General features: G+C 41.0%; 1 protein-coding gene across 1 annotated transcript in view; it reads right to left on the bottom strand.

Moving 5' to 3' along the window:
- Nucleotides 1-7,594, bottom strand: part of arhgap22b (Rho GTPase activating protein 22b) — a 40,289-nt gene extending 32,695 nt beyond the window's left edge. Inside the window, exon 1 of the mRNA XM_020644845.3 lies at nt 7,417-7,594. Within this exon, the coding sequence (XP_020500501.1) occupies nt 7,417-7,459 (43 nt within the window). The 5' untranslated portion in view covers nt 7,460-7,594. The remainder of the gene's footprint in view (nt 1-7,416) is intronic.
- Between the last annotated feature and the right edge of the window lie 12,317 nt (nt 7,595-19,911).

The following is a 19,911-nucleotide window of genomic DNA, read 5'->3' as shown; positions in this document are numbered from 1 at the left end:
GGAAAAGCCATGTATCATCGACATAGAAAAAAAGAAACGCTTACAAAACTGAAGATTTCATATTTGTTTGTTTTTTACAAATGTGATATATTCTGCTCAGGCCAACAAGGCAATGCAATTTGATGATCATATATAATTTATAGAAATCAATTGTGTTGACATGCTCCCTGCTGGTGTGTGCTTTGTGCCTCACAAGCACAGAAATGATCAATGTTCCCGTGGTGCAGTGGGGAGAAGGGGATGGATGAATGTGGAGGGGGAAGAAAAATCGATGCTTATTCTTCTTTATTGTCTCATCTCTTTCTTCAGCATACAAATAGCTTTAAGGACATGGTGTCACATCGTTGTTAAACCATGTCAAAGCCTGCCCTGGTATGTTTTAAAGCCTGTTGAGCCACTGAGATTTACCTTTTTATGACTGATTCTTTCTAAACTTGTTGAGGATATTTAGCCATGTTTCCAAGTATGTATGTTTAAATTCCTGGTCATCTTTGTGTTTTATTGCTATTTTCAAAATATGTGTTTTTCTGTATCAAGAACATTTAAATATATCAAGCAAGAGCTGTGACCCTTTTTTTTCCGTGCATTTTATTTCTAGAAACCACAGTTTTTTTTGTTAGAGCTGTGATATGATTTTTTTTTCTACACTTCAGATAAAGATAATTGTGTGTGCATAAATGACAATGGTAGTTAAATTTAAAAAGGAATGTTAGCAAGCTCGCAATCTGTTTTATGGCCCAATATATCACCTTAAAGCAGCATTTCTTTTGCAGGGGATAGTATGGGTCCATTATCCATCTCCTTTTAGCGCTGTTTTTTTTTCTGGTCTCTGTTAACTACTGAGTGAAACCCAAGACTATCTGCTGTCTCAAGGCAGGACAGCTACAGTAGTGCTGTACTGGAGTTTGGAGTCATCTGCCTAAGTCGACTTAAAAATTATGGGTGTCTTTGGACTGATACAAAAACTGAAAGTTGTAAATGGCCCAATCAAAACAAGGGGCTAAAAGGTGCTAAAATGAATGAATAGAGTTACAAAGTCTGAGGAAATGTCTTTGTTGCTTCATCACGTTTACAGTAGCACCACCATTCACAGCATCACATAATTACTTCACAAAGTTTTTTAAAATGTCGACATTTACGGCTTTAATATTTCATTACGTCTCTAGATTCAGAGGTCTCACCAAACAAAGTCGTGAATTATACAAAGTTACAAGTTATTTTGTAAATACAGCTTATTTTGTAAATGTGCTGGGCCTTTGGTGTGTTTTTGTACCAACATATGTGTTTGATTAATTACATTGTTTATATTACATGGATACATGGTTTGGCTACCACTGAAAGGCATCTGGTCCACATGTGAAACCTTTGGTAACATGGTGGAAATTTGGTGATATGCTCCAAATTTCTGAGGAAACAAAAAAAGGGGAAGACAAGACTTCTTTAGCTCAAAGCGATCAATGGAACAAAATATTTTTTGTTTTGCATTTTTCCTCGCAACTGTATTCACCATGGTGATGAAAACATCAGCATCGTATTCTTCTGCATTACTTTGTTTCCCTCTCGTCTATCTAGAGCAAACACCCGTCTTTTTTGTAAACGTTTTTTTCATTCCATTCATTTCCAACCTTGTAATTTAACACTCCTACCCCCCCCCCCCCCCCCCCCCCCCCCCCCCCCACACACACACACACACACACCTAATTTCCCCTACTTTGACTCGCTCTAATTCCCTCCTTACTTTAAGCACTGCTGGTCCTGTTGAATCAAAGCTCTGTTATTACTGAGAGCACACATGCTTATCACACACACTCTCTCTCTCACACACACATACATACACATCCTTGTTCCCACCGCTGGCACCTCATTAAGCCAGTTTTTGTCTAATAAATGAGTTCTTGGATTAGTGGCACATTTCCATTACTGATTATTTTGAATAAAATGTCTCCAGTATTTTAGCTAACCACGTTATTCTTCATACATATTTCATAGCAACTTCACACAAGTTGAGTTCCTGCCCATTAGGCTACATTTTTATCAATAAAAGCACCATTAAAAAAGCTCTGCATAACACACTTTGTTATGCTCTCTTGCTGCCAATCAATTTATACTGACCATATGACTACCCATTTTACTTATAATAGCTAACATTGTGCACTGCACTGTATCACTGTAAAGATACCATATTAAACTCTTAAAACACAACAACTCTTAGATTCCCCAATGGTTTCTCAAAGCAAAATAATGTCTCACAGAGTAGCACAAAGCAGCAACATGAACTGATCCTTTAAACCATGCAGATTCTGCATAAAAATGCAGGATCTGTTTGCATGTGGGGGTTTTGTTTTGGTATCGGAAGTGTTCTGATTTCCAGTTGTAGTAGGAGTAGAATCATCCCCTAGCGTCCAGTCAGTGGGCATTGGCAGGAAAGCAGTCCCACAGAGAGCAAAAGGGGAAATGTGCATTGGGCGTAATGCATTCCTGGAACCCTTTGTTAGTCATGCAGTGTAGATTTAGATTTGATCAATGACTCCAAACAGACAAATGTATGCAAGTGCAGCTAACAATCTGCTCTTAGACATCATGTCTCGACAACAACTCCACTGTCTCTAAGTTGTTAGCAAACAACAACACAGACACAAGACAACACATGGAAAAGAAAAGTCCTTAATCTCCATTGCTTACTACACTGGAAGCCCAAAAAAATCGTCATGCAAAGTTGGAAAAAATTGGCATCCAAGAGACTATAACGTCATCAGAGAATAACCAAAGTGTTCCCAGATTGTTAAAACCTTGACTGTCATATTGCCAGTAGAAAGTGACGTCCACTGCAAGCGACACCTTCCACGTCCTCATTGACCCCTCTGTTTTGTTTTTCCTCATCACGACTCCCTCATGTTTTTCCATCCTTCATCAATCTGCCAGTGTTCGTGTTGAAAGAGGGCTCCACTGTTTAACACGTCAGCTGTCTGGATCCCGGACCGAGTGGAACATGCACTGGCCTATGATTCACGCCTGCGTCACAACAACTGATTTTTTTTATTTTGAGTGTGTGAGTGTGTGTTTGCCAAGCACAGCTACCCTCTGCGCCAGTTTGGACCTTCTGTTCAGGGTGATTCAGGCCTTCCATGGCTTGGGTGGAGCTGCTCTGTGGTCAATTCTGCAACTATCAACTACATTGCTTGAAAAGAGTCTGTTTTACTGTAAGGGCGCGCTCTATGCATAATCACTGCAATTCACCAAAAACAGGGATCATAACTGCGGCTCCTTCATTTACTTTAGTTAGTAGTTAGGGAAGGGCTGAGTCAAATAATAGGGTCTGTCTGATCTGTGTGCAGATGTACAGTACAGTTCCTACATTTAACATGATGTACCCCCATTCTAAGCAGATCAAATCTGGACTCCACATGCAATTAATGTAGAGAGAACAAAATCAGCAAAGAGACACCAAAATTGACCCAACACTTAAGTTCCGCGCGGGATGTTTAAGAATCACTACTTTTTGGATACGCATCAATGTTGACCATATGGTGATCTTCGAAATCACCAAAATTGCGACATATCACTGTCTGATCTTTAAATAGAACTTTCTTCTTTCTGTCAATTCAGGTCCCTTGTGTCTGATTTTAGACAAATTGTATGACAAAATTCTAAAAAACTTGTCAAGTGGATCCAAAAGTATCAATTTAAAGAGATAATGGGATTGGGACTGTTACATATGGGGGTAGATGAATGATTGAAAACGACGGCATTACACCAGGACTCCTAACAAATCCCTAAAAATGGATAAAGTGTTGGTTTGCTCAATTTTCCTGAGGCAGTATACGGTCTGTAATGTCTATGCCTGTTCTTTTAGGGATTGACAAATCAAAAGGGAAATACTAATATTGAAATTTCAGTCTCCTGTAAAACAGCCTCCATAAAAACTCCAGCTCATAATGTTAAGTCTAAGTATGTTAATGTTACAATACAGATAAATGGTTTTCTACAGGCCTACACTAAACAAAGCTTCTAGTGGTACAGCACATGAAAGGACACTTGATGCTATGTCCTTAAACACACACACACACACACACAGGCCTGAACACACACACACACACACACACACACACACACACACACACACACGCACACACACACACACACACACACTGGGATGTCACTTAATGCAGTTTGGAGTTGTATTTATCATCAGCAGGAAATGGATGTATGGCTTTTATGCTCAACATTGAGGCTCCCCATCCATTAGCTTGGCAGGGCAGGTACTCCACGATAACAAGACAATACTGCACTGATCGCTAAATCACATACACACACGTATAGAAACACACTCAGTCACACACAAGTATGCACACAGGCACGTTAGAGGAATTCAATTTCATTAATCCGGTTGTTGTGCAGTGATTTATGACTCGTGGAAAATGGCAGAGTTACAGGTGCATCAGAACATAACTTCCAGTTAGCCTATCACTGTTGATTAATGTGTAAACCATTACGCTATGGTGTGTGTGTGTGTGTATACATGTGTGTGAGTGGCTGAATTCCTTGACAGGCTGGAGGTGTGTCCAATAATGCTCAGCCCATATGTGAAAGCTGCAGTGCAGAACTGATCTGCAGCAGCGGCCGTGTGCATAGCCGTGCATTTCTATGCACGCTATGCTCATTACCTGAGTGTGTCCATGTGTGAATGTCTTATCTCTGCAGGATGCTCCTGCTCACAGCATCGTCATGAGGGTATATTCATATTCCTTGGGAAGGCAGGATGTCAGGACGGTGCTACATTGTAGGACTTTGATCATAAAACCATGGTAACGTGCAGTAGATCAGAGAGACACAGCAGGAGAGCCAAGCAGCTGATATGTGGGCAATTAAAGCTGCTACTACATTTCTGCTTCCAGCCAAAGAAAGCTGCACACAGAACTCTGTTAGAGCTTTAATATGTCATCTATCATGATAGTTGCTGAAGCGCAGGTTTTTCTTTTTTTAGAGCAGAAGTTAATGAAGAAATAGAAAGAGCTATCTGTCAAATAGTTTACTCAATTGGTTTTAAATTGGGTTTTTACTTAAATTAGCATTTCCAATTAAGTTTCCCCCAAAAAAGAAGGTATAATTACTGATCTGATTGAATCAGCACTCAGGGGCAGGTGAGGATTCTGCTGGATGAATATCGTATAATTCTACATTTGAAAACATTTTCAGCTTGATTAGAAAAGTCTGATTTGAAATCTGCCTGAGGACTATTAGCTCAAATTGGCAAAAGACAAGACCTTTGGGGCCATCGGATAGATAAGTTGAATTGTAAATGATAAATGGAGTTGAACTTGTAAAGCACTTTTCTAGTCTTTTGACTACTCAAAGTGCAGGTCACACTTACCCATTCACACACTGATCGTAGAGGCTGCTATTTACTGTAAACCTCCATCAGTATTAACTAATCCCATTTGCACACATTCATACGCAGACAACCAAGCAGCGGGAGCAACTTGGGGTTAAGTGTCTTACCCAAGGAGACATCGGACCTGTGGCTGCAGAAGCTGGGGATCGAAACCCCTGACCTTCAAAACCTTTAGATTAACTTGTAAAACACTGAGGATTCCCTCATACAGTGACGTCGAGCTCACAGCATAAAAGCGGGGACACAAATAAAAGCGAGTTGAGAGATGACTGACTCTACCAACCGAGCCACAGCTCAAATAAATCAAACCAGAGCCAAAAATGGGGTATTGTTGTTATCCTCCAATTTATGTAAACCATAATTAAAAATCCTAAAGTAGCCTTTTACTGGCGATCTTTAAAAGCACCCCCAGCTTCCAGTCCTTTACGCTAAGCTAGCTTTATTTTTGGTAGCTTCCTATGTAGCGTACAAAGGTGTTCTGTCCATCGGATAGGATTGTTTTATGAATATCCTAACTATCATCTGACGTGGAGTTTAGAGTAAAGAGGAAGGAGAGGAGGAAGACTACATAGATAGAAACCTGACCAATAAAGCAGTAGCCTACCTAAAACTCTATGCTAGTCAGCCATAGAAAGATAGAAAGACAAGCTAATGGTCCAAAATGCTCACAAGCCATGTCTCAGCTAGTAGATGTAATCTGACCTTCCAGCATCATGATTGTTGCAACCATAAAAAAATCTATAAAAAAAACCCCTCAATGACATTTATATTATTGATTCATATTTTGAGCGTCCTTTTTGACCTTATAGATCGCAGCTGAGGAAGACTTGGGTCACCTTTCATGTCAGATGGCCGTTGTTGTGTACTTCGTTGACCCACTGTAACCTCGGCTGAGTCTGCACCACACTACATCTGTCACATACCCGTTTATTCATGGACTTCATGCAACAAATGTGGATGCTGTCAGCGGTGAAGCACTCTCATTTGGAGCGGGGTAATGCGGGGAATGTTTCTCACGCACAATCACAAGTCCCGATAATCTCTTTAATTTTTGACGTCTTAGCAGAAATGCCGAAGGCTAGGTTTAATGTCAACATGATTTAGTCTGAAGCCATTCTGAAAATTCTCATAAAACCTCCTTTCTCACATGCAGGACTCAGTTTTTTTACATAAATGCTAAAATCACTATGTTCAGCATTAGCCTGAATGTGATGTAATCAGATGAGTACTCATTTATAAAAATACATGCAGTGAATCCTACTCACTCATTAAGCCAATTGAATCTGTTCTGCTGAATTAATACATGCAAATGCTGATTTAATCCACTTGCTACCAATTTCATGCCCCTCCAGCGAAGGATTTACACACTAGTCTCCCATTCTTTGGACTATTCATTTCCTCCCAATCAGATTCAGCTGTATAATTGCAGTCATGGAGATTAGTGCCAAGGAAGGAAGCGAGGAACACACACTGGCACAAATGGATATATTAATATATCCATCGTTGCAGACACACATACATACAGATTTACTGTACAGTACGAGCGTGTATGCAAACACACACACACACACACTCTGCAGCAGCAGCAGCAGCTGACAGCAGCCTGATAGCATTGCAGTGATGAAACTAGAGATGCTGATCGCTCCTCTTAACAGAATTCACACAGTGGCAGCGTTGGCCAGCTGTACTGTAGTAAAATGTTGTAGTAGAAGAGTTCCCCCTGCGCGGGGCTGACGTGCTTCATTCAGAAATATGCCAGCATGTAAAATAGATGGAGTGGAGAAAAAGTAGTGTTTGAGCAGGAATATTTTTTGTATCAGACACAAGATCACTCAATTTACATATCAATGTCCAGATATAGTCACAGCATCCTGACACATCCTGTGACCCGATTAAGTCCAATCATATCCCCCTGTCACACATGATATGATGTGTCACTACAGGGTTATGGTTGAATGGGCAGCTCATGCAGCTGGCAGGTATACTGTAAGATTTGGAAGGCGGAGCAAAGCTGTGTGTCCTACCTCTCCTGGTCTGTCTGATCTTTGGGCTCAGCATGGCTGTCATCGCTCGTCCACACACTCTCCTCTCGGCATGTTCATGTACATCCAAAGCACCCCACCCTCTCTGTCTCTCTCCCTCTGCCTCTCTCTCTCTCTCTCTCTCCGTGTCTCCTCTTCTTCTTCTCCCTCTGACCTTCTGCAGTGCGGCCGGCAGCTAGGGGGTTGGGTGAACAGGGGATGGGAGGAGAATTGAAAGAGGTGGGGGTGGTGACGGAGAATGAGAAGGAGGGGGAGGAGGCAGGACTATACCCATCTCTCTCTCTCCCCCCTGTATACACACACACACACCCAGTAACCTCCACCCCACTCTGTTACATTATTCATTGCGGTACATCCGCCTGGGGTAGATGCAGGAAAAAGGTTTTGGGCTGGGTCCTCCCTCTGACAGAGCATACACCTTTTTTTAAGTGTTGTTATTTTCTGCAATGATTGCTTTTTCGCTAAGCTGGTCTTAATGGGACAAACTGGAGGAGAGGGGGTGTTCATGTGGCAGGTGTCTCCTCCTCCTGCATCTAATTAAGCTGTAGAAATCCTCAGCTTGTCTCCACCTCCCGTCCTTTAATTACTCTTTAACCCCCATCCTTTCTCTGCTCTCTCTCTCTCTCATGTTCTTCCTGACACTCTGGTTATATCAATGATTGATCTTAAATTCTCAGTGTATCCTTTTTTCCTTCCTCCCACTTCCCACCCTCTTATTCCTGCATAACTCCACCATGCTCTTCTATTTTATCCTCCCCTTAATGACTTTTCCTTGATTATTTTTGCCTTTGCTATCTAAGAATGATGCTGCCTTCAATGCAAATTCAGACGTGGGAAATTCCCAGCTCGTACAGTAGGGACATAATTACCTCCTTCAGGCATTCCAGTGGCACAGCTAAGAAAAACAACAGAAAAAAAAAACTACTGTTCCTCCTCGAACAGACGATGTCATCTTGCCTCAAGCTACAGTGGCCTGTAAGTGACACAACAAAGTGCGTAGGTTTGCTGCATTAGCCGGATGTAATTTAAGAGGAGAATAGCATCAATGTTCATTCTGGCACTTGGTTTTGATTTTGTTAAGAATTTTAGTTTTGGTATTGAAAGTTTTTTGCGATTTTAATCCCATTGTTGTCATGCTGTTCTTCTTCTGTGCACACGGAGGCTGCAGCAGTCGCCAAGACTCATAAATCCAGTCGTCATTCCCAAAGTCTGACTTTGAATGACTGTGATACTATTCATTTAGCATGACTTTGAGCTTTTTCATTCACTACAGAACTGCCTGATCATTCACCAAAATACAGTTTACTGTGTGGGCTCGATTTGGAAGATTTGCTAAAAAATAAGTTAAAAATTAACGTGGGGATATTCCATAGATCAAACATTTACTTGGAGGGAAATTGAAGATATCTGACAGCATACATCATGTCGGAGTTGTCTACATCCTCTAAAAGTGATGCATTACTCTTATTTTGTGACATTTCAGGTTGCAGGGTTTTATTGGATATCTTTTGCTGTTGTTTGCTGCTTAATCTTAAGTGTCTTTAAAAAGTTTTTTAAGTTTTTAAGTAATTTTAATGTTAAGAAACAAACATAGGGTTAAAAAAAAGTCACAGTAAAGGTCACCTGCTATGTTGAGGCTAAAAGACATTTAGCCTCAACATTGCAGAAGGTCTTACCAAAGGCTCATTTACTGACTTCATCCATCCTCTATCCTAAGTTTATGATTGTGAAAAATCAAATTCTATACTCCAACATCTTTTGTAAATGATATATGAGACAGTTGTTAAATAATGCTCATGGAGTAAAGAGACAAGAAAATGAATACACTAGTCCAGCTAATAGCTAATTAGCCTTGCTCACATTTTCTTTGGATGGTTAAAATAGAAACGCACACAGTTTATATTGTTACACATTTTAAATTTCTACTACTGTCAGAAAGCCGTCCCTTATCCCGCCCTTCAAAAAAATACAAAGGCAAACTCTTGAATTTACTCTCTAACACCGTGGTATTTAAAAAGATGTTTGAAATATTAGTGAATCTGTATCTCAAGCCATTTTCATCATTCTACTATCTTTATATTTACTGTGAAAACGTGTACTGCATTAAAGGCACAGTATGTGTATTCCACCACCAGGGGGCTCTCAAACAATGAAAAATCCCCCCCCACGATGTATCCAAGTATAATTTACATGACGTTTTTATCACAGCAGCATATACAGCAACAGCACGGCAGCTTTCAGTAGCAGCTCCCGCTTCCTTATGTAGCGGTCTTTGAAATAATATCCGGTGTTTCCATGGCTACGAGAAACATGTCCTGTCTGTCATGGCGGCGCGCCGTTACAACTAAAGAGTTACAGATTTCTCTCGCTTTGATAACTGTTCGAAATATTTGAGGTAATGTAAGTACTCAACAAACAAAAAAGACAGGATAACACAATCTTTTATTCTTTTAGTTTTTTTTTTATATAAACATTGTCATACAACGATACATATTGTACATAAATGTTAAAATGTACAAATTAAATGTCGTATGTTATTGTCTAAAAAGCATCATCAGCCATTTTTTCATGAAAGTTTGTGTTGTTAATTTACACTGACAGTAAATATACACCTTGAATGAATGATTCTGTATTCGTAAAGCGTCCGATTTGATGACGGTTTAAGCTTGAAATTCTTATTGAGTTTCTCTGCGTTTTTGCATCAGATGTAGAAATGTTCTATTCTCTGTAATGTCTGATTGCAGCATTCTGAAGTTGCTGTTAGCAGCTGTGCTCCAGCAGCCGGGCCGCCTTCCTCCTCCTCCTCCTCCAGCATACAGAAGATAATGGCCCTGAGTCCTGAGCTGCAATTGAATCAGAGCTGGCCTCACGTCAACCACAGCTGCTCTTATTACAGAGCAAAGAGGAGAGAGACACAGAGGGGCTGGAAGAGTGTGTGTAGATAAATATATATGTTTGTGTGTGTGTTTGTGTTCCCCCACCTACGTATGTATACACACATGCCTACAGGCAGCTAAAATGAAGACCCAAATGGAAAGATGGATTGACCATACACACACAGGAAGTAAACCCAAATTGAGCTAAAATGGAGCTGACAGAAACAGAGATGGGGGTCACACAGTTTAAAATGAAAGGGGAGGCGGGGGGGGCAGCGGCCAATATAGTGAAATGAAACCAAGATGAAGCAGAGTGAGGAGTGAAACATGCACACAGACACACCAAGAAGTAAAAATCAGACAGCAATAAAAAGTCTTCAGTGCCAGTTTTTGGGACTGAGGTTGGTGAAAGCAGTGTGGTCCAATTATGCAGGGTGTGGCTCTTGGTGTTGTTTCCCGCTGCATGTGCCACAAAATCAGATTATGTTGTCTTGTTATCACAGAGCTGGCTGCACAGACTTGCATGTCACAGGAGAAGCAAACAGCAAACAGCAAGCTCAGAACCAAACCTTTTCTTTTTAACCATAACCACTGCTCTTTTAGTTCATTTCAGTTTTGGCTACATAACTCAATCCAAGAGCTTGATTTAACAATCTGCATTTTTAAGGCCTTGTCAGGGTGGAATATTACAAACCACATATGTTATTCACATTTTTGTGATACCTCTAGTGTGCAAATCAGGCTAGGAAATTTCATAAAATGTCTAGTTGTGGGACTCATGATGCAGTGGCCGATCTAGGGTCTGTTGGGGCCATAAACAAAAACTCAAAGGGGGCCCCTCCAACCAGCATTCACTATAATGTCATAAATTATCTTACACCAACAGAAAAATAGTGAAATGTGAACTTTGTAAATTTTAAAAAAGTTTTACAGATTGGATACAATACTATCGTTGACAAACAAAGGTTTTCACAACAGTAGTATTTTATTTGTTGCATGTTAAGTTGACTCATTTAGTTACAGACTTTTTCAACTTAATTAAAGCAGATTTGCTCTTTTTAACACTTTTGTCCTGATTGCTTGGTCCCTAACAGACACCTATGTCCCAAAGACCAAAAGCATGTAGTTAAAGAAAAAGATACTGACAGTTCCAATAACACAAGATTGCAAGTTATTGATTCTTACATTTTTATGATTACAGACAAGTTGTGGACTAGAACATTGACAACTTTCAAATTTGACCTTTATAAGGACTCCAACCCACGACTGTCTTAATTCATAATATCAAATGAGAAAATAGGCTGAGGCAGACTGACTGCAATGAAACAATACATTTATTTTTTTGATGAGATCACCATTTTGGTGACATGCCAACCTAAGATGTCTCAGTTTTAATCTTCAGGCCTGAAACAGCTGAATTGTTTCCCCAGCCACTTGTATACTCTTTGGCTTCTGGTCTTCTTGACCTTCTCCTGCTTAATGTTGGTGTCATTCTGCGTTGTATCATGGATGGTCTGAAGATCTTGTTCTCTGCAGGGCATGACTGACAGGGTACCATGAGATGATGATTTTGGTTCCACAGTAGAATCTGGTTCTGGGCTCTGTAGCAGCTCTTCTATTGTAGTCTGGATGAATTTCAACCCCATCTCAACAGCAGCAATGGCAGGAGCTTCCTCAGCAGGAGTTACAGGAGTTATTGAATCAGGCACAGAAGGTGATTGAGCATGCAACTCAGCTGGTTCTTGATTGGCACTGGGCTGCTTATTACAAACATCACCCTTCAGGAATAGCGTATGGATAATGCTGTCAGCTGGCAGGGTTGAGGTAGGTGTTGGAGTTGAGTCCAGTTCACCGATAGGCTTTCCATTCATAACCTCACCCTCCAGCACATGAGCACTAACTGAAGCTTCAGCTGGCAGGGGACAGGACATCATCTCATCCATGCAAATGTTCAATGGAAGTTCAGCGGTAGTCAGTGGTGAAGTGTGAGAGGAAACCTGGTCTCTTGTTGGGTTGAACATCCATCACTTTACCTTCCAGGACTGACGCAAGGACAGTAGCTTCAGCAGGCAGGGTTACAGATGGTTCTGGAGCTCGCACGACCACAGAGTCCGGTTCACTGCTGGGCTCTTCATCCATAACCTCACTCTCCAGCACTGGAGAGAAAACTAATGGCTCAGCTGGCAGGGTTACTGGAGTTGAAGGGCTTGGTATAGCGTGGCAGGTAAACTCTGAACTCTGAACAGCCGTGTTGGCTGGGTGTTCATTGGCAAGTATGTCCGCTTGAGCTTGAGCCTGAGCCTCAAAAAGCCCACAGATGTGCCCAACTACGACATCAGTGATGGTGTCCAACAACTGTGCTTCAAAGCAGTTCTTCTTCTTCTTTAGGTTGTCTGGAGTGTAAATCTGTCTCACCGTCCCTGTGATAGAGAAGACCATGTCGTCTCTCATGGATCTAGAAAAGGAGATCTCCCATGGATTTGTAGACAGAGCAGTGGACACACGATCCAGAACAGCCTTTGTGACTCCGACAGCCATCTTACTTAGCTGCTGGGAGGGCATTTCCCGGGAGGTGGTTTTTGGAGGGACCCATAAGTCCTGCAGGACTTTGGGAACAACATCCATCACCACCCCTTGTGGGCCCAACTCTTTGGAAATGGGAACCTCATGACGCTGTTCTGCAAGGATCATGAAATATTCATGCGCCTGGCTGATGATGCTGGGGTGTTGAAAGGACGGTGGCATCTTCTCTGGTGAGTTGAGCAATCTGTTTGCTTCAAACTCCACATCTCTTATCTGCAAGCTGGTGTTAACCTCCCACACCAGCTTGAGAAGAGTCTTGACGTCCACGTCATCAAAATCCTCCAACTCAAAGTCCCAGAGTTGCAGTCTGAGAGACTTCTCGCTCTCCATCAACAGGAGGTCTGTCAGGTCTTCCACAGTAACCTGGGCTGGGAGCTCGTTCTTCTTCTGAAGACGTAAGAATTCAGCCACCATTGCGATCCTGATCTTATATGACTGGATGTCCCAGCAGATCTGCAGTGAGCGCTCATAAATGGGAGTGTCGAACAAAACCCTGACGGGTCTGTAGATGCCTCGGCTCCCTTCAATGAACTCCATGGACATTCAGTTGAAGTGTATCGAAAACAGAAGAAGGTAATTTGGAAATGCACTGACAAAAAACTTTCAAAATGGTTTAACTCGAACAACAGACTCAAAATTACTCCAACACGATCACTCTCTAGGCACAAATGAGCAGGCTGACTAAGAAGATAAACAGCTGATGGACATGTGTTCTGGTCAAATGTACAATGTTAATATCTTCATTAGGCCTGGCACACACTAATATATTTTTTAATCTCATAAACAATTTTGAAAATGTGAGCGAAATCACACATGACGACAAATCATGCCAGATTAAGTTCCTACAGTGTGTGGTGTGCAACGAGACGACCAACTCAGCACACCACACACCAACCGATTCATTCACCAACAACCAGAGTCTCGACTATCAGAACGTGTAATCTCGAGCGATCAAACGTGACCAAAACCAAGAGTAACCAAACATGATGGTCAAGCTAAATGTGGCTAGCTGTTAGCTGGTACATCCAAAACATTTTGGTCTAACTCCTGTCCTTGTCAGTTGGATTGTGGTTTTTTTAAAAGGACACGTTGTATAAACACTCGTCTTGTTGCCAAAAATCAACAAGTTGGTCCTCAATTTACAACATCCATCTAACTTTATGTTTTGTGTTTACTGTCGTCGCCATGGTAATGTGTGTTGTGCTTCCTGCTTCAGTCAGCTTGCTTTCTTATTGGCTATTGTTCAGTCCCACGTGACAATTTACAGAGTCTCGGTGTTCTCCCCACACAACGGGATTTCTGATCGTAAATATTGAATGCTTTTGATATATAAGATTTCAGATTGGGGCGGTCCCGATCGTCTTCCGAGCAGATCGGGGAGGGAAAAATCACTCTTAACGCACCTCACACTACAGGAGAATCTGTCAAGATAATCTTTGGAACCATCAGATAGTCGGGTCTTTGCTGACTGTTGTTGGAAGAGGGGAATCGGGCCGATTATCTTGTATTGTTTACAGTGGCGATTCTAGAGTCTGTTGGGGCCCTCGTCAAAAGGTAATTTGGCCATTAAGCAGGGCAATGAGAGTGAATGCTTTCAGATGGGGCCCCCTTAGGGAGGTTTCCTACTGTCGTTGCAAAATTAGCACATTTGGGTTGCTGCTATGGTTCAAAGTTATTCAGGCCTTCTTGGCTCCCCTACTGGTCTGGGGCCCAAAGCAGTTGCCTGCCTTGCCTGTTGACAAGCAGCACCCCTGAGTGTGTACCCCGCTTTAATTGAGCCTTGAAATAAAAAAAATAAAAAAAGGTTATTAAATCCAACTGCAACACAACCACATACAATGAAAAGGACATTATTTTGGAGAGAAAAATCATACCGTCAGATATTTCCCCAAACAATATTATGTTAACCCCTCAACCCCCTGATGGTTTTTACTAGAAACTCTAACAAAAAAAAAGTCAGTTCAAGTTTTTGTAATGAAACAAATTCTATGTTGTGAGAAGGTGAACGTAGAATAGATATAGGAGATTACCGATCTTTTATTTCAACAGTCCGTGTTTGTTTTTTCAAAGCATTGCCTTGATTATTCTCTAACGTTAACCTTAAATTATGTGTTTGACAGTTGAAGAAAACAGAATAAGATTTTTCATGTTAGTGTCTCAAGCTATATCAAGAAAAAAGTATCAAAAGATGTTAAAATGCATCAACATCCTGTATAGGAAATTACATCGACTGTGCAGGGTCCTCAGACCCGCCACTTAAATTATCCCACTGTTTTTTTTACAGCTCTGACGTCCATGCCCACAGGAGCTTTTAGGAGGGGGCTTCTTTGTAACCAAACTATCTTTTCAGAGGATTAAATATGTCCTTGACCTTTACCCTCACCTCCAGTAATAGATGAACACTCAACAGTTTAATTAATTTAATCCATAACTTACCATATATTGTTCATCATTAATTATTCATTGCATTCATATAACTCACGTTTACTTCTTTGAGTTTGCTTCATTTATTGCTCTTATTTTCATTTAGTCACACACTATGCATAAATCTCTGCAAGTCTACACCTGTAGGGGTCCTACTTAAGGTTAATGAGGGAATCAGTTTTTATATAAATAATGTATGTAGTTCTGAAACAGTGTTCATGCTGTTCACTGATAATTAAATCTCGTGTGGCTGCTAATGTTTGATCCTAATGATTGTGTTCTACATGTCACACCTGTGCAGTAATGTTCGAGGGCTTCAACACAGAGATGTAAAAAAGGAGAAATGGTGATGATTCAAAGTTATTCTAACATTTTTTTTTACTAGGAACAAACTCCTTTTGTTAATATATTAAGGTTTTGAACTTACCATGTTTAAAATCAGTCACATCAAAATGTCCTTGCACATGCAGAGCTGAAGGAGGCCGGCCTTATTAACAGTTGCAACAATAATGAAATCAGAAAAGGAGGATTTTTTCTTTTTAATGAAGAAGATTTGAAAGATTACTGCGATTGAACAGCATGAACTTGTAGAACTTAAAAATGTGTCTTGGTCTCAAGACCAGTCTCGAGACCACTTTTTAAAGGTCTCATCTCAGAATCAAAAGCATTATCACTCGGTCTTGTCTCGGTCTTAGACTGGGCGGACTCCGGATCTTAAATCAAGACCACCACTGACAGGATATTTGTCCACATTGTTACTGTGATAAGAAGGGAAGCGCCTCTTTCTAAAAGAACAAATAATTGTAATTCATTTATAATTGGATTTTCATCCCACGGTCATGTCCACAATCTTTCTGGTGTTACGGTCTAAGTGAGTGACACGCCTGCTGCACACAAGAAGATGATTTGTCAGTGATATTTATGGTCTTGGGCTTGTCTCAGTCTCGCCCAGCCCTGGTCTTGACTTGCTCTCGATCCCTAAAGGTCTTGGTCTTGTCTTGGTCTCGGAGCACTCTGGTCTATTACAAAATGAAATAGTTTATCCTTAAAAAGAATGTCATTTTCATATGTTACATTCCTGCTCAGTAAGAAACAAAGGCAATTACACATGCACACAAGAAAATATTAAGACAATAGACCAGCAGCAGCCCCTGAAGGTTCACCTAACTTTGAACTATAGTGTGTCTGCTTCTCATCCCGCAGTTTAAACTTCATGATACTTATAGCACACATGTTGTGGAATGTGATTTATGGCTTGACAGCACTCGAGGTCATACATATATATTTGATCTCTGTCAAAGCTGGGTATAAACATGGTGTCTGCATCTGCTTGTGGACCTTGAGAAGGAGACTTTGCAGCTGGACTCTGACAAGATTGTGTAACAACTTCTTCTGACTGGCAGCCCCCCTCGCAGCCTGAGGTAAATGTTTATCCAGGCTGTGTATGTCTGAGTAAACAATTTGAACCTTTTTTGGGGGAGATAAAAAGAAAACACTGCCCCCTGCGGTGAAAAGAAAACCCTACATCAGCCTTAATATCCGAGGATCCCAGGATGATTAGACAATAAAAAAAGGATCCTAATACATGAGATAATACATTTGTGTTTGCTGCCTTCTTTGTTTCAGTGTTCACAGCTATACCCCCACCAAACTGTAAGACCAACATCAGACCAGAGATGCCAGAAGTAGGTGCACTCAGGATGCTGCAGAACCCCCTAAAATCAGACTCAATTTAAACCATTAGCTTTTAAAAATGTTTAAACTTATTTAAGCAAACACCACTTTGTGTACGACTCTGACTTTCTGTTTGGAAAAAAGGTCAATTTACCTTCCCACATGGCAACACAAAGGCATCACTTAACGTCACATGTATTCCATATATGACGAGTGCGGACCCTTCAGAAAGTATTCATGTCTTGTTTCTTTTTTAGATAAACTTGAGTGCTTGTGTTGTGCGGTTCACAGCATAACAACGCAGAGCATTCAGTTTGTGGATTCATTCCTCCCCACAAAACAAACATGGATTGACTATGATCAGTTGGATTGGCAGGTTACTTAATATGTCACCCATAGCACCATATTTTACTCAAAAACACATTTATAGTGTGGTGTGACCTGGAAACATTTTCTGTTATTTCACAACCATCCATTGTTTGGTTAGCTGAACAACAAAATTCCTTATATAAAAAAGGATCACTTTTACAGCATGCTTTAAAGAGAATGCTAATGTTTTTCCTGCCCCCCCCCCCCCAACCCATGACCAAGGAGGTCAAATAATGTCTCTGAGGGTACACCAGAATGCTAACTAGTCCTCAGGAACTGCCCAAGTGTTGAGAAAAGCTTTTTAAATATTGATTGTGAGGGTGATTAATATTTCATATTGGCTGGGGTGGGCTGTGCTAAAACAGAGCAGCAGGGGGGCTGCTGAAGGTGTGACTGTTGACTTAGCATTACTAATTGATCGCCTCCGACAGACTACAATGGGCCTCTTCAGTCAGTCACCGGAGGGGATGTATCGACATTGACTCTCACACTTATGATTTAAAAGAAATTACCTGAATGTTACATTTTCTATAAACAAACAAAGTGTGTGAACATGAACATACATGCCAGCTGTATCAGAGTGTGAGCTGTTCATGTGGACGTATCAGCTTCTTTTTTTCTTTTTTTTAAGGTTTATTTGTTTTTTTTTAGTGCCTTTATTTGAGAGAAAGGACAGTGGATAGAGTGAGAGATTCGGGGGGAGAGGGAGGGGGGAATTACATTACAGGTGGGAATTGCAAACAAATGGACAAGATATAAAACACTTTAACGAACGCTGAGACACACTTACAAGTGGCACACTTTTGCCAGTCTCCAAAACAAATTAACAAAAGGCACAATCTTGCCGTAAAGGAAATGTACCTAATGCCAAAAGTGACCCGCAAGTGATTGAGTAAAATCCCCCAATGCCCCAAAATGTTGTGGTTGGTAAATTTGTTTTCTGAAATCTAAATTAGTTTTGTCCTTGGTTTCTTTGCTTTTGTAAATTTGTTTTCTAAAATCTAACAGTGTTTCACTCCTTGTAATTTTGTTTGGCACTTCCCAGCCACCATAATATAATGCAGAAATGTTGGATATCAGCATATTCAGCTTCTTATATATACATGTCCTGACAAGATCTTCCCTTTATTCTGTGAAATATTCAATCTTATAACACAAATGCAGCAGCACAATAATGTAAAGCAGGAGAAGGATAACAGAGGATGTTTTTTTTTTAACCTGCACTGTAATCTCAAACCCCTGGTGAAATGCACTTTAGCGGATAAAACACTAACAGCCGAGTAATGAAGCTCTCACCTCACATATTTTAATTAGAGGAGAGAAAATGAAATCTGAGCTCATTATGAGAGATGTGTGACCGAGTGAAGAGATGCTCTGCAGGCAGGTGTTCTCCCCTGAGGTCTGTCTGTCTGAGTCTGTCTTTCTCTCTCTAGCCCCTCTCTGCCCCCATTACCCTTCCTCACTCCTCTGTCACTGACAATTAGCACAGGGCCATGACTTCATCCACTAATGGTTATGAGAGGAGCTGACAGGAGAGCAGACTTTGGCGTATGCAATATGGATGGAAGCCTTCTGCCTGTCTGACTGTGTTTCTCAACTTCCTTTGTCCTTTTGTCCGCCATTAGAGTTGTTGTTCGCAGAAATCGCTCCACAGACATAAAGGAGGTTGACTTGAAGGTCAAAGTCAGGGATTTTAAAAGTTACGTGAAGATTTGAATGCATTAATAAAACAACTTCTCCCATTGTTTCTGCCAGAGGAGTTTGTACTTCTATTTTCCTCTCATATCCATGCAATGAATCAATTCTAGTGTATTATTTCAGCCATCTCACAGCAGGGGGCTCCGGAGGCTAATTGGCAGCAGCCGCCATGCTGGAAATGCTGTCTCTGCCTAACTTTCGGTCAACCTAACGACAGGCTGAGAGCTGGAGCTGAGGCGGGTTTAAAGCCTCTTGACACCTGTCAATCATGTCAGCTAAGCGCTTAATTATGGATAACACATATCGTTTTTAAAATCAAAATGGAGCCGCTTTTTAAAGATTCACCCCCCCGTACAGTGTGTTCCCATGGGGACTTTAACTAATCAGTTTCGTTTCTTGTACCAGGCTGTAAACATGTTTATTTTATGCTGTAAAAACTGTTTTTCTGCCTGTCATGTGTATGTGATGTCCCGTGTTCTTGGAGCCAGCCTCAAGTGGATACGCGACGAACTGCAGGATTTTGCATTGGCTTCATTTTTCAAGACCGGAGGTTGACGCTTGCTTTGTGTCTGTATTTCTGCTGAGAGAGCCAGTGTGTGGTTCCATTAAATGCTTGCATTTCAGTATACCTGCATCAAATCACATTGTATCGTAACACAACGTGTTATATCCTATTGCATCATTTAGCGTTGTATCGCAACGTATCACCACGCAATGCAATCCATCACCACTCAATGCCACGCCTTGCATCACATCTAGCATATCGTGTTGCACTGTTTTGCATTTTATCGCATCGTTTCGCATCACATCAAATTATATCAGTTTGTATCATACGTTCTATTGTCTCGTCTTG

The sequence above is a fragment of the Labrus bergylta genome, chromosome 21 (assembly GCF_963930695.1).
Source record: "Labrus bergylta chromosome 21, fLabBer1.1, whole genome shotgun sequence".
NCBI lineage: Eukaryota > Metazoa > Chordata > Actinopteri > Labriformes > Labridae > Labrus > Labrus bergylta.
This window is presented reverse-complemented; position numbering and strand designations above follow the sequence as displayed.